The 16016-nt window shown below is 47.2% G+C and overlaps 1 protein-coding gene across 2 annotated transcripts in view; it reads left to right on the top strand.

Annotated features, from left to right (window-relative positions):
* The window catches only part of LOC147715138 (receptor-interacting serine/threonine-protein kinase 3-like), a 354916-nt gene that overhangs the window by 272354 nt on the left and 66546 nt on the right, over positions 1-16016 (top strand). For both annotated transcript variants that reach the window (XM_086923624.1, XM_086923623.1), the window contains exons 10-11: positions 13356-13404; positions 13499-13572. In XM_086923624.1, the coding sequence (XP_086779750.1) occupies positions 13356-13404; positions 13499-13572 (123 nt within the window). The remainder of the gene's footprint in view (positions 1-13355; positions 13405-13498; positions 13573-16016) is intronic.

The raw sequence follows: 16016 nt of genomic DNA, 5'->3' as shown, positions 1-16016 counted from the left end.
AGAATGACGGGCCTCAAAAAGCCAACATATTCAATCAGGGTATGCAGGCAATTGGGAGCTGGATGGCCCATAATTGCCTGAAATTAAACTCTGATAAATCAGAAGTCGTTATTTTTGGCAATCTTTCCCCGGAGTGGTCCCCCTTATGGTGGCCCTCACCCATGGGTCAGCCCCCAGAACCGGTCAACAAGGTGAGGAACCTGGGCGTTCTGTTCGACGATCGTCTGAACTTCCTTCCACATGCCAACCAGATCTCCTCCTCAGCCTTTTACAAGCTACGGCTTATTAAGAAAATCCTGCCCTTCTTGCCCGAAAATGCCGCCAAAACACTGGTTACCGCCCTGGTTCTCTCCACCCTAGATTATGGCAACGCTCTGTTTCTAGGTGCCCAGGAGAGAGTGTTATCGAAAATGCAGGCCATCCAGAACGCGGCCGCCAGGCTACTAGGGCGAACCACAAAATACCAATCGGTGTCCCCCATCATAAGGCAACTTCACTGGCTCCCAGTGAAGAAGAGGATCAAGTTCAAGTCATTGTGTTTGATCTATAAAGCCTTACATAATGCTGGACCAGTGTTCTTCACTCAGAACCTGACCCCCTACTGCCCTTCCAGAACACTGCGTTCCTCCAGCTCCTTTGACCTGGTGGTCCCCCGAACAAAAACGGTCCATTGGGGTGACAGACGATCTCTTGTAGCGGGCAGTTGTGGAACACTCTCCCTCTCTCTATCAAGGCCAGCACCTCCCTCTGGTCTTTCCGAAAAAATCTGAAAACCTGGCTTTTTAACTTAAGATCCTGACTCTTGACCTCAGCACCCCTTGTGGGTTAAACATTTTCAGTTATCAGCGCCGAGATGCCCTAGGGCCTTCGTTCGCGCTCTACAAATGTTGTTATAAATAAATAAATAAATAAATAAAAGCAGATTGACTTTGCTACAGATTTTTGTGGGGCTACAGGCGATCACGTAGAGCAGCTAAGTGGATGTGTCTTCCCAGAGATCGAGGGGGCTGGGCGGTCCCAAATCTTGCTATGTATTACTGGGCTGCAATGTTGCAGATAATGGGAGTGTTGCTATGTGGAGATAAAGTGAGCATACCCATATGTAACACTCCCACTATCTATGAGATCGGGCTCGGTTCAGCTGCAAAAGCTATTTCACTTGAAGTCTTTGAACCCAGCTACTATTAGAGAACCCGCTTTAAGGTCTTATTAGCAGCATATACTATTTAGCGAATGATTAGGAGGAAATTAACTATTCCAAATATGAACTTATATACGCCTTTCAAAGCTAGTCGAATATTTCCCAGCATCTTTCAGGATCACGTTATGTACAGGTGGCAAAACAAGGGTATTTATGGGTTGGGTGACATGGTCAAGGATGGAGCTGTCCTAACATATAGTGAAATAAGAGAAAAATTTCAGTTATCTTCACGTGACTTTTTTAAGTATCTACAGATTCAAAATTTTATCCAAAAATACTTGAAGATATATCCTTGTATTTTGGAGAAAGTGTCTCTCATTGAGTTGATAAAAAAGAGAAGTAGAATAGGTAATCTGTACCAATATATTTTATCAACACTTCCGGATGACTTGCCTGTTCAAAATGCCAAGTGGGAAGTGAAATTAGGTATGGCAGGTATTGATTTAACTTCGGTAATAGAACTAGCTAGTCAGGTTATAGTATCTGGCTCGCTTAAAACCCAAAGTTATATGTCCATGCTGGACTTATATTATACGCCTGCTAAGATTGCAAAATGGGGGGTCCCAAAAGGAAATACATGTGCACGATGCGAGTTGCTGGCAGCCGATGCAACACATATGTTTTATTCCTGCCTATTGCTTCGTGGCTTTCTAGATGACATTGAGCACTTTATTAATGTTACACTTAAGATTCGATGCATAATAACACCGGCACTTGTGATATTTGGGGTTGAGGCAGGTAATATATCAGTTGCTGGCAACACCTTTAATGAATCAGCTCTTATATTTATTGCTATGTCACAGGTTCGCCTATGTATTACTTCTCAGTGGCTTTCTTCGGAAGCCCCCACATTTGTACAGTGGCGGGCAAGATTGTTAACCATACATCGTTTACAATTTTCTGCATTTTCTTGCAAAGGGGGGAGACGACGGCAACTTGCCACCCAAATCTGGGCGCCTGTGGCCGAATGGATTGGATAAGAAAAAAGTGCAGTTTGGATTATATTATAGCACTAGTATCTTTTTCATTTGTTTCCGATGTGTTTTCCTCAGTCTTAATAGATAGAAATGTATTTGTGCTATTATTTGCCTAATTGGACTATTTATTTTCTGTTGTATTTTGTATGTATTTTTGTATAACCAACTCTGCTGTTTAAATTGTAAATTGGAACTGTTTTAAGTTTTGGTCTCAATAAAAAAAAAAAAACACTTTACTAGGATGGGTGGTCCCTCTGGCCAACAGAGGTTTGTGCTCTACTATTGTAACGTAATGAATGCACAGACTATCTATTTCACCAAGGGTAAACCAAAAGGATTGGTCAGGGAAAAGTGGAGAGGGACAGGTTTGCACAACTGCCTGTACATTGTAGGGCTCCCAGTTCTACATCCCTTTACAAAGGCTGAAAATGACCTCTATGGCCTGTCCTGAAACTCCTCTAATAACGAACTAGGCTGAGCTCTCCAGACCAACAATACTAGGCTTTAGGGTGAAAAATGTAGAACAAAATGGAGCAAATAAATAAGAGTAAAGGAACTTAAAAAAAATTGCATGTTTTCAAATTGCAATTGAGGTTCAGTCTCCCTCTGCTACTCCATTGTGATCAGTCCAAACTGCAAGGCATGGCCCAGCTAAACGGAAGCATAAGTAACACCAGGAACGCCACCTCAGGAGGGTTTCATTCTTCCCCACCACTGGGCAAACTCTACGTCTAACCAATGATTACGAAGCGAATGTGCTACCCAAATGTTTGTTTTTATACTTAGAAAGATGCATGTGGAAGACACTTCATTATACTGTATTACTTTACTGTATTAACTGCTGGTTAAAACCAAAACGTATAGTACCCATATACGAAGATGTATTACAGGTTTACAAAAGGCCATCAACAGAATTTCCCAAATGGTCCAGTTCTTAAGTGAAATGAAAATCTATTGAATCACTTTTCATCTTTTGATGTGGTGAGCTTATACGGATGATATAAAGAAAAAAAACACTGCAGCTTCTCAGACATATCGCTATTGAAATCGGCAGTCACATTGATTATATTTTATATCAACATGCTTTTTTGGGCTGGCTACTTACTTTAAGATTTTATAGTGTCATCTCTAAAATCCTGATTCCCTCCTTTCTATGTTCTCTCCATTCCTACCCATCCATTTGCTTTCCTCTCTTTCCCTTCCTCACGTGTGTGTATTTGCTTTATTAGTCAAGGAAAAGTGACAATGTATGTACAAATATATAAATAGAGATTTCTAACCCGAAATGAAATGGGTTACAGTTCAAGGCAGAGCTCTGCCACTGAACATTTAATGTCTCTGATGACTAACAGCCCATATTGGAGGGACACAACTAGATCAGTTAGTACAATTACAGGGTTATATAAATCTGTCTCCAAGGAACGTAATAGGATATGCAATGCATAATTAGTACTATAATTTAATTAAGGTTCTTGTCTGAAAGAATTGAGAAAACCTACTAAGAATGAAAGTAAATATAAGGACAGTGTAATTTTAGTAGTGGCTGGTTTGATCAGTATTGTCAGGATGCTGTGGAAGATGAGCTTAGAGGTTGATGGAACACAATCATGAAGCATCTGAATGTCATAGGTCTTTATGGTCCCAATATAGATCTTTGATACTAAAAAATAAATTGGAGTGTCAAATTAAATGTCAGTAGACCTGTCGGCTGCTGTAGCCTCCTGTGATACTTGATTTTAGAAGTTAGCACAAGAAGGTTCTTTAAAGAGTCACCTGTCAATTAAATGCATATTTCAGATAAAGCATCGATTGCTTTTTTTTTTTAGGTTAAGTATATTGGAGCAAAGACACAAATATAACCTCCTTTGAATACATAAGATGTTGCAGTGTTACATTTATTTTAATTCTAGGCAATAAAATAAATACTCTGCACCTTAAAATCTTTCTACAACTGCCGACCCAGATAACCTTCCATGTTATGTTATATGAATTTGTTACGCGCACGGCTACCCGTGAGTGTCCCGGCGTGAGACCAACAAGGTGCGGCAATGAGCTTCAAGTGAATAGAGGAGTTTTCAATGTTTTCCTAAATTTTTTCTTAAATGCAACTGGATCCTGGATGGTACGCAGGACCAGAGGAAGAACATTCCATGCAACTGCTGCTTTAACTGAAAAGGAGCTGCCCCCCATCCTTTAACACTTAAAGTGTGGGACTTCGGCAAAGCATAGGGACGAGGAGTGCAAAGAGCGCGCAGGAGCATAAAAGGAAATGCGTCTCTGCAGGTGAAGAGGGCCACACCCATGGAGCGCGCGGTGGGCCATGATCAATAGTTTGAATTTCAGTCTGGCTGCTAAGGGCAGCCAGTGATCTGGCTGCGGTGGTTCGAGGCATGTGGGCTGCTGAATTCATATCTGTGCATAGTCCGCCACCTAGTGTTGGGTCCGGATGATTGCACCTTGTTGTCCTGGAAGAGTCTTCGAAGTATCACGAGATAGGTGGCTCCTCCCCTGGACTACAGTGCGCATGGGCATCGCCTCCATCCCCAGATTGTTTTTTTCCGCCATTGGGTTCGGATGTGTTTTCGGTTCCCTCTATCGGAACCGATAGTTGTTCGACTTTTTCTCGAGACCAAAAGGTCTTTAGGCTGGGCGTCGGTATAGTTGCGTTCGGGTTTCTTACTGACTCTCAGCTCCGATCTCCTACAACCCTTCCACGTGCTTTCGACGCGGACGGGCCTACACTACACCCTTTGCTATGGAGCGGACTCCATTCAAGAAGTGTCCGCTGTGTCACTCTAAATACTCGCACCTCGACGTGCACCCCGTGTGCAATACATGCTTGTCACCGGATCACCGTGAAGACACCTGCATGGAGTGTTCCAAATTTAGGAGTAAGAAGACTCTGAAGATTCGCCGGGCTAATCGGCTCCAGGCTCAATTGTCGGCTTCGGCGCCCCCGCCTGATGACATCTTTCAGGAATCTGTCGAGGAAGCGGACGACGTACAAGGATCGGACTCTGGCCCCGCGTCTGAGGAAGAGACCTATGACGCGGATGAGGAGGCCTACGACGAAGTCTCCGGTGAGGTAGGGGACGACTAACTGATTTGTGCCACGATGGGTGATAGCTCAGAGGAAGAGCATCCCCAACCAGACTCCGGGGTTACTCCCCGTCATACGGCCCAGGTCGAGGGATTGCCTTCGGGCCTTACCCATGATCTAACTTTAAGTCCTACGTCCCCGCCCCCGGGCCCGGTCATGGACATTTCTGCCAAGAAACCGAAAGTGAAGCCAACTGGTCTCGCCCCTTCGGATGCGAAACCGAAACCGAAAGTGGCGCTAGTGAAGAAGGTTCTGGAGGCGTCAACTTCCACGAAACCCAAAATGGCCGACTTGAAGAGCCACGCCAAAATGGCCGACCACAAGAGCCGCGCCAAAATGACCGACCCGAAGCCTTTGGGGTCGGCGCCGAAGGTGAAGGCACCCGACGCGGCTGCGTCGGCACCGAAAGGGGTCGCGGACCCGAAGACGGCTTCGAAGAAGCGTCACGCCGACGGTGCGCCAGGCCATGGGGCGTCGGCACCGAAGAAGAGGCCTACCGACGACCGGGCTCTCGGAGACGAAGAGTCGCTCGAGACGGTTCAGCCCTCGGCATCCCTTACAAAGAAGGTGGGAGAATCCTTAAGGCGGATCCAACAGTCTACTGTGGTTCCCAGCCAGGACACTGTACTGCCTAAGCCCACGCCGAAGCCTGCCAAGGAACAAACGCCCATTCGTTTTACCCTTCCTCCCAAGTCGGCGCCGAAGGCTTTCGCGCCTAAGCAGAGCGGACACTCTCAAGAAGTGTTGACGCCGAAGGCTGCATTGGTGGTATCGAAGCTTCGGCTCCAACCGCTGGTGGTGGAGGAACGTCGTGAGGTGATCATCGACGCCAACACCGGAAAATTATCGCTCCTCAAGCGAAAGATTACATCGGAGCCGGCCTTGGAACCTTTTCGGATTCCACTCAAGAACAAGAGAGACTCTTCGGCTCTGATGGAACCTCTGTCTCCACAGGCCCCGGAACACTCGCCGGCACACTCCCCCGTGCCTGAGGTGGACGAGGAAGAGGATGAGTACAACTATCCTGCGTACTCGGATCCGGAAGAGGAGCATGTGCCCTGGACAGCAGGTGGCGACGCAGACGACCCGCAGTCGGGCCAGGACACTCAACTTTTCGCCGCGAAGACGTCCCCGACGGAGGACTCGGCGGCATTCAATGCATTAATAGAGAGAGCTGCAGCGAACCATGACGTCGAACTGCACTCCGACCCCGTGGATGCCGATTTCTTGGTCGACACCTTCTCGGTAGCCGAAAAACAAGTCAAGACACTGCCGATGCTTAAAGGGGTGCTGAAGCATGCACAGGAGGTGTTCAAGGAACCCACCCGGGCGCGGGTGGTCAACCCTCGCATCGACAGGAAGTATAAGGCGGCGCCCACGGACCCCACGTACATTAAGGGACATTTGCCATTGGACTCCCTGGTGGTGTCCAACGCTCGAAAAAGGGCGAATTCGCAGACTACTGGTGATGCTCCTCCCCCAGATAAGGAATCCAAAATATTTGAGGCATCAGGCAAACGCATTGCTGCGCAGGCAGCAAACATATGGAGGATCTCTAACACCCAAGCCCTGCTTGCACGTTATGATAGGGCCCATTACGACACATTAGAGGCCATCCTGCAACACTTGCCTGACCAATACAAGGAGGCGGGGGAGATGCTCATTCAGGAGGGTAAACTTATAACAAATGCATCCATCAAATGTGCCCTTGACGTGGCAGACACTGCCTCCAGGGCTATCAATACTAGCGTTCTACTTAGACGCCATGCCTGGCTTCGAATTTCTGGGTTCAAACCCGACATACAAACCACTATATTGGGTCAAACAGTGAATCCTGACCATCTGTTCGGCCCTGAGGTGGATGCCTCCCTAGAAAAGATGAAGAAAGATACCGAAACTGCCAAGTCTATGGGGGCTTTGCAAAGCCAGCAGTTTCGGGGGAGTTCTTTTCGCCGCTCCAATTCAAGAGGCACCTCAAGGGGCCAGGCATCCCAGTCAACGCAATACTACAAGGGTAACACCCAGTCCTCGTATAACAACAACAAGGGCAGGGGTGGCTACAGAGGCAATAATATCAAAGGCAGGGGACGTGGAAACAATGCCTCCAGGTCCACCACCTCCAACAAGCAGTGACGTCTTGTCACTCCCCCCCGATCACACGACACCTGTCGGGGGGAGACTCCAGCAGTTCCTGCCGGCGTGGAGGTCCATCACCACGGACAGGTGGGTGAGGTCTATTATCCAGTGCGGGTACTGTCTAGAACTTACGTCCATTCCACCGGACATACCGCCAAGAGGCCGTGCTATGTCCGACGAGCATTTAACCTTGTTGCAGCAAGAAGTACTGGTCATGCTGCAAAAAGGGGCAATAGAGCTCGTTCCATTGCAAGAACGGGGAACAGGAGTTTACTCCCTGTATTTTCTAATCCCCAAAAAGGACGGATCACTCAGGCCGATCCTGGACCTCAGGCCCCTGAACTGGTACATCAACTCGGAGCACTTCCATATGCTCACATTGCAGCAGGTGCTTCCCCTGATTCAGCAAGGGGACTTCCTAGCAACGCTGGATCTGAAGGATGCCTATTTCCATATTCCCCTGCATCCTTCCCACAGAAAGTATCTCAGATTCAAGATCTTAGACCAGCATTACCAGTTCAGAGTCCTGCCGTTCGGGGTCACCACGGCACCGAGAGTATTTACAAAGTGCCTAGCGACTGTGGCGGCGCATCTCCGTCGCCAGCACATTCATGTCTTTCCGTATCTAGACGACTGGCTTATTCAGGCAAAGACGGAGCAGCAGTGCGTGGACCACGTGTCACGCACCATTCATCTCCTGCACGATCTGGGATTCTCTCTGAACTACCCAAAGTCCCATCTCCAGCCCGCCCACGTGCGACAGTATCTGGGCGCGACGATCGATACTCTGGCAGCCACTGCGCAGCCGAATTCAGTGAGAATCGCCAGTATCCAGGCGCTGATCCAACGGTTCAGACCCCAGCACTCGCTTCCGGCGAAGGTGTTCATGCAGTTGATAGGCATGATGGCCTCCTGCATCTCCATTGTCCCGCACGCGAGACTACATATGCGCCCGCTTCAGGAGGGCCTAGCACGTCAGTGGACTCAGGCTCATGGGCAACTAACAGACCTAGTGTTGGTGAGCGGTCGGGCATACAACTCTCTGCATTGGTGGAATCCACAAAACCTTTGCAAGGGCCGACCATTCCAAGAGCCTGTCCCACAGATCATCCTAACAACGGACGCCTCTCTCCAGGGATGGGGAGCGCATGTACTCCACTACACTGTGCAGGGACTATGGACACTTCAGCAAAGGAAGATGCACATCAATGTGTTGGAACTGATGGCAATCTTCATGGCCTTAAAGGCGTTCAAAGTACATCTGTGCGACAAGGTCGTGTTGATCCGGACGGACAACATGACGGCCATGTACTACATCCAGAAGCAGGGAGGCACACACTCTCCACAGCTGTCTCATCTGGCTCAGAGCATGTGGAAGTGGGCCATTCAGAGGAACATCTTTCTCATGGCAGAACATCTCCCAGGCAAGGACAATCAAATGGCGGATCTGCTCAGCAGACACAGCCATCAGATGCACGAGTGGGAGTTACATCCATCAGTACTCCAACCGTACTTCCAAAGGTGGGGTCATCCAGAGATAGACCTGTTCGCCACAAAGGAGAACGCAAAATGCCAAAGCTTCGCCGCCAGATTCCCACACCCCCAATCACAGGGCAATGCGATGTGGATGAACTGGTCAGGCAGATTTGCGTACGCTTTTCCCCCAGCACCTCTGATACCGCTGGTGGCACGCAAGCTCAGGCAACACTCGATGACGCTCATCCTGGTTGCTCCAACGTGGGCTCGCCAACCGTGGTACACCACGTTTCTGGAACTCTCCGTGGTACCGCATCAAAGGCTTCATCTCACTCCCAGCTTTCTGACGCAGAGCCATGGCGACATTCAGCACCCAGATCCGCAACAGCTCAACCTGGCGATCTGGCTCCTGAAGTCCTAGAGTTTGGCTACCTTAATCTTCCTCCCGATTGCATGGACATCATTCGGGAGGCAAGAAAGCCCACTACTAGAGCTTGTTATGCGGCTAAATGGAAGAGGTTTGTCGTCTACTGCGTGGAGCACAGCATTGACCCGCTAGACGCTTCCATTTAAAACATCATATGCTACCTCTTTCACCTGTATCGTTGTAATCTAGCTTACTCTTCCATCCGCATTCACCTGTCGGCTATGGCAGCATACCTCCAGAATAGGCAGCACCTGTCACTCTTCAAGGTCCCTGCTATCAAGACTTTTCTGGAAGGACTCAAAAGAGTCATTCCACCAAGGACTCCACCAGCTCCGGAATGGAACCTCAATGTGGTTCTTACAAGGCTGATGGGTCCTCCCTTTGAGCCACTACACTCTTGTGAGCTGCAATTTTTAACCTGGAAGGTTGCGTTCCTAGTAGCAATCACATCGCTACGGAGGGTTAGCGAACTGCAGGCGCTCACCATCCAAGAACCTTTCTTCCAGGTACATGCTAACAGGGTGGTGCTCCGCACTAACCCTAAGTTCTTACCAAAAGTGGTCTCACACTTTCACATAAACCAAACCATTGAATTGCCGGTGTTTTTCCAAAACCCAGAGACGCTGGCGGAGCGGATGCTCCACACCCTTGATGTAAAAAGGGCTTTGATGTATTATGTGGACAGGACAAAAGATTTCCGCAAAACCCAACAACTTTTTGTTGCTTTTGCCACACAACACAAGGGAAATGCAATCTCCAAAGCAGGAATAGCTAGATGGATAGTAAAGTGCATTCAGATCTGCTTCGCTAAAGCAAAGCGCACTCTCACTATACCACCGAGGGCCCACTCCACTAGGAAGTTGGGGGCCTCTATGGCTTTCTTAGGTAACATTCCCTTAGAAGACATCTGTAGAGCAGCCACATGGTCTACCACTCATACTTTCACTAAGCACTACTGTGTAGACGTGCATTCAAAACAACAGGCAGCTGTTGGTCAGGCTGTTCTAAAAACACTTTTTCAGACAACTGCAGCTGGCACGGGCGGCCGCCGCTAATGGAGGTACTGCTATGTATTCTATGCACAGATATGAATTCAGCAGCCCACATGCCTCGAACTGCAAATGCTACTTACCAGTATGCATCTGTTCTTGGCATGTAGGGCTGCTGACATTCATATCGCCCACCCTCCTCCCCGGCGCCTGTAGCAGCTGCAGTATGTATTCATATACACATATATGCTCATAGCATGGTCATCACTCACTTCTCACTCCATCTCTGCCAATGGCTAAAAACAATCTGGGGATGGAGGCGATGCCCATGCGCACTGTAGTCCAGGGGAGGAGCCACCTATCTCGTGATACTTCGAAGACTCTTCCAGGACAACAAGGTGCAATCATCCGGACCCAACACTAGGTGGCGGACTATGCACAGATATGAATGTCAGCAGCCCTACATGCCAAGAACAGATGCATACTGGTAAGTAGCATTTGCATTCTGGACCACCTGTAATTTCTTCAACAGGTAACCCGGGATGCTAGCAAAAAGGGCATTAGCATAATCTAGCCGAGACAGGATCAGTGCACACATGATCGTTTGCCTCGCTGCAGCTGGCAGAAGGGGAAAGAATCTTCTAAAAGATTTAAGCAAGATGTGTACTGCGAAGGAAAGTTCTTTGTCAAACCAAACCCCAAGATTGTTTGCTGGCTACCCAGTAGAGGTCGGACGTGGGTACTCGGGAGGCCAGAGCTGCTCTCTAAAATTCAAGGGAAATGTGCCGAAGAGCAGAATCTCCGATTTCCCTTCATTGCACTTGAGCTGTGCCTCTGCCAGCCATTTAAAAATTGATGAAAGGCAATGTTGGGCTAGAAGTAGAGTCCGTGCCTTTGGCCCAGGTGAAAAGCAGCTGGGTGTCATCCGCATAAGCCAACACCTTAGCTCCCAGCTCCTCTGCTAGATATGTCAGAGGAGTCATATAAATATTCATATCATATCATAAAAACCAAAATAGGTTGGTGGGCAAAAGTCTTTGCACTTACCTTTCATGGATCTAATTAAGTAGTTTTTTTCTGATAGCTGTAAGGAGCTATATTAAAACCAACCATTCATGTTTTTATTACAAAGGAAATTATAAGCTTCTGAATCTGCATAAAAATACACGTTTTGCTGTTGTACCCAAGTTCTCGGATTGTTTACTAATGTGCTTGCATTAATATTTGTTTCCTCTTTATCCTGATTCCCTCCTTTTATCTTCTCTCCATTCCTACCCATCCATTTGCTTTCCTCTCTCTCCCTTCCTCACATGTTTGTATTTGCTTTATTTGTCAAGGAAAAGTGGCAACGTATGTACAAATATATAAATACTGAAGTACAAAAATAAACTAAGATTTCTGTATTTTTGTGTCAATTCCCCAAGACTTCAAACCCTAAAGGTCAACAGTGACATTTTCAAAATAAATTGTTTCTAGATTTATATGCTACACAATATTCTGACATCTAGTGATTGAGTCTGGAACAACCAACTTGACCTAGTAAATTTTATATTGAGAGTCAGTCAAATGAGGAGCCTATGTACTCCCGATGACATTGACTGCAAACCCCAATGAACCATAACGGAACCACCAGTTTCAGACTTCTTTTTCTGTCTTTTTGGCTTGGCTTCATACATGAGTTAAGAGCACAATGTTGAGGAAAACTTTGCTAATTTGCAGTTTTGAAGCTGATAAAAGTAAAGAATTTATATGCATCTGTTGACAGTCAAAGTATATAACTGACTATCACTATATACTGAATAAAATATTAAACTATATTTTGGTATAAATTATTACTGTTTGCTCGATGTCACCCACATTTATTATTCTCCGAGATTTTTGTGCCGCCTAGACACATTTTCACCAAACACTATTGCATTGGTGTGTAGTCAAGGAAAGAGGACACGGGCCAAGAACGGTTAACTCCTTCCACACTCATGACGAGCCCAGCTCGTCATGCAGTAGCCTGCTGCTACACTCATGACGAGCTGAGCTCGTCATGAACTAATGGAAATGGGCCAAAGTCAGCGCAGCAGGGGAATTCCCATAGCATTGAAGGTGTTAAACAATGTATTTGCTCCTGTATGCAATAGAGTCTAGAAACAAATTAGGGGTAGGCGGTAAACTCCGCTCCGCCGGCAAAGTTCACAGAGTTTTGCCTACTCCTCTTGGAGCGCAGAGTTCAGCAAAAACTCTGCCAACCGCCGCATGGCAGAGCTTTAATCGTGAGCGCCTCGCCAACATTAAGTTGGAGAGCGAGAAAAAACGAGTGCTAGAGCACCTACATTTCTCAAAATTCTGCAAGCTTTTTCAACTCAGGCATTCGCAGCATGTCTTTACAGCTCTTTTTGAGAAAGTTACCGCTCACGTTGCAAAAGCTGCCACTTGATTATAAAATCTGCTTGAGCAGCAGAAAGAAGCATTGCCCTCTGGCACGTTGTGTGGTGCCATTCCTACTAGTTTTACAGCGCAGGACAAGCTCCCATTGCTAAAAATTAACACCAGCAGCCTGACGGATTGGAATTCTGCCACTCAGAGTTTTTAGGTAATTGCGGTAATCTACCCACCGCTAAAAAAAATCTAACTGCGTAAGAAACCAGTCCCTTATCTGTAACAATGTGAATAGATAGTTTAGAAATAGAAAAAAAAATCCTGTCCCCACTTGAAATCATCAAAGCAAAGGCAAGTCTGAAAATTGTTGCCAGTAGGGGGCATTATAGGGTTACTGCCGACTTCTTCAGGAGAATATAGACAATGTCTAGGGTCGATGTTCAAAATAATAATTTTGTTTGGGTTAGCATGTTTTCCAGACCCAAACTGAAGATGGTTGAATAATGCACACAACATGAGAAGCTTGAAAATCTTCAAGCTTCAAAAATGTTTTTACAGGTAAGCAGCTTGTTTCTTTAACTCCCCTATATTTTCTCAAAAACTTCCATGTATTGATTGAGAGACTTCGGCTTTAGGACAGGTCAATCTTCATCCTCCTTTTTTTTTCTCTTTTTTTTAGGCCATGCCTACCAGCCACTTCCCTCTTCCATCCTTCGATTACAACAGAGGTACCATAAGATAGTTCTCTCTTACTGAGTGCCATTGGTGCAAAGCATATGTCAGCTCAGTTGTGATCTAACATATCTGTATTTTCTCCCTTAGGGTACCCTTATCATCCGCATAGGCCCATGCCCCCACAACAACATCACCCATCGATGCACCTATATCAACCCCAGGTAAGTGATAGAATTATCTCAGAAATGTTGAAGAGCTGGACATGCATTTGTTGTGCAAGCAATGTCGTCCTAAAGTAGGCATACATTTAATTATAGATGCAATGGTTTTCAATATCAGGGTTGTTTTCTATGATGGAGGTATTCCAGGTGGCATCCAAGCGAAAATGCTAGAAAACAGTTGCTTATTTGGTGTCACGTGGAAACCCTTAATGGTAAACAACCCATTTTTTTTGTCAACATGTTTTATTTCCTTTGGTACAATGCATGTTCATACACTTACACCTTAGTACATTACAGTGCTTTCCATTCGCATAACTACCTTCTCTTATACTTTCATCGTTCCTAACTGTCCAACTATGTTGCAGGTGTTTTCCGATTTGGTTACTCGAGTATGAACCCTCCCCGTCCCCCACTTAACTCCCCCTTCCCTCTCCCGCACTGCAAGCCATTTAGGAGCTTCGCTTCCAGTAGATGTCGCTTTCCTTTTCTGCTAGTTGGCTATCTGTGTAGCCTACGTGTTTTCTTTCTCTTATCTTGTCTTGCTCTATCTGCCTTGATAAACTTACGGGTTAGTCTCCCCGGGTTCCAGCCCTGGGTCAGTTCCTGGGCCCAGTCTCTGAGGGCTCCCCTGTCTAGAGTTTGCCGTTGGGGTAGAATTAACGGATCCCTGGTTGTTGCGTTTCATCTCTTCCACCAGTGTCTCCCATGCCTGGGCACTCTCTATTCCGCCTAGGCCCCATCTCGCTTCCTCATCAGAAGTGTGCTCTTGCAGCTCTCCGACTTCTCTAGTTCCCGCTTCGACCTGGTGATGCTAGGGCCATTTGGTTCTTTCCAATGATTGGTGGTTTACCTCTTTTCTAGGACAAAGGCCAGGTCCTGAAACTTAGCAGTGACTTTGGTCTTGGCTGTGTGTGGGAACATGTTGAGCCTGCAGTAAGCTGGGTGCATGGTACTACTCTCAGTGATTCAGGCCGTTTCCGTCGTCACCTCCTGCCAGTAGCGCACCAGTGCCCAGAGTTCCACATCCTGTATATGAAGTTTTCTCCCACTTCCTTACATCAAGGACATTCTGCGTCTTCCCTGTGAAAGTATCAGTTTATTCGTTTCGGGGTAATGTATGCTTGATGTAGTGTGTAGAAGCTTATCTGCCCAAACCTTGCGTTTCTGGACTACTTTGGCATCCTTTGCAATACGTTTTCCCAGTCCTTGTCCTCAAGGGAGCATCCTAGATCCTCCACCCAATGATTACTTAGCTCATCTAGCGGTTTAGCAGAGTCTCTCCCTATCGCCCTGGATAGGCATCTGACTGCCTTTATAACACCCCCTGCTGTCCCAATGTACTCGCATGTGGAGTGCCATGGCGGTTCGAGTGTGCCCATCACCCCATGACTGCTCTGTGAAGCAAAAACTGGCACTGTGGGATGTCCCAGTCAGTATTGAATTCCTGGAATGGAAGCAGTTCTGCATCTCTGTACAGGTCTCCTACGTTCGTCACCCCTGCCTGTACCCAATCGTCTAATCCTTCCCATTGTCCCCTGTGTGGCAGCGCCCTGATTGTCATTATTGGAAGTTCCGGTGAATACCTGTGTCTCGTCTGTGTCCTCTGAAGGTATCTGCTCCAGCATCGCTGTATCACTCTATGCTCATTGTATTGTGGCTTTGCGGTCCTCGTTAGTGTACAGAGTAATTAATCTCTCCCCGAGGTGAAAGGGGGCACCCCCCATCTGGTATAATCCTCCCCGCTATCCAGCAAGTGATTTATATAACCCTGTAATTGTACTAACTGATCTAGTTGTGTCCCTCCAATATGGGCTATTAGTCATCAGCAAGTGAGTCTCTGCAGCTGCCCTGCTAGATAGTATGCCTCGAATTCCGGGGTTACCAACCCTCCCTCTGCTGTTGGCCGCATTAACGTGGCCAGGGCCACTTGTCATCGTCCGGTCCCCCATAGGAAGTCCAAAAGCCATGTGTCCAACTCCTGGAACCATGCCCTGGGGATCCACATGGGCAGCGTAACAAAGAAGTACAACAGTCGGGGAAGGGCCACCATTTTTAGCAAGGAGATCCTTCCCGCTACTGAGAAAGGGAGTTTTCCTCAGAATCCCATTTTGTCTTTTAAGGCACTCAGTCCCCCCCTGAGGTTCCCTTCCTGTAAATCCTGGGGCGAGTGGAAGATCTTCACCCCCAAGTATCGGAAGCATCGTGGCTCCCACCTCAGGTCCCCCAAACCCTCGGGCGGCTGTCAGTCCGTTACCATTCTGACCAGCTTGGATTTTTGTCATTTACTCTTAGGCCGGAGAGAGCCCCGGACTCCTCCATCATATTCTTGGCCCCTTGCATATCCTCCCCTGAGTCTTTCAGGAACAGCAGGAGGTCTTCAGCGTACAGCGCTATATGATTTACTTGTTCCCCCAGTCGTAACCCTCTGTATCTGCCCCCCATCT

The sequence above is a fragment of the Lissotriton vulgaris genome, chromosome 5, assembly GCF_964263255.1.
Source record: "Lissotriton vulgaris chromosome 5, aLisVul1.2, whole genome shotgun sequence".
NCBI classification, from domain to species: domain Eukaryota; kingdom Metazoa; phylum Chordata; class Amphibia; order Caudata; family Salamandridae; genus Lissotriton; species Lissotriton vulgaris.
The sequence above is the reverse complement of the archived record's forward strand: the minus strand, read 5'-3'. Positions and strand labels throughout refer to the sequence as shown.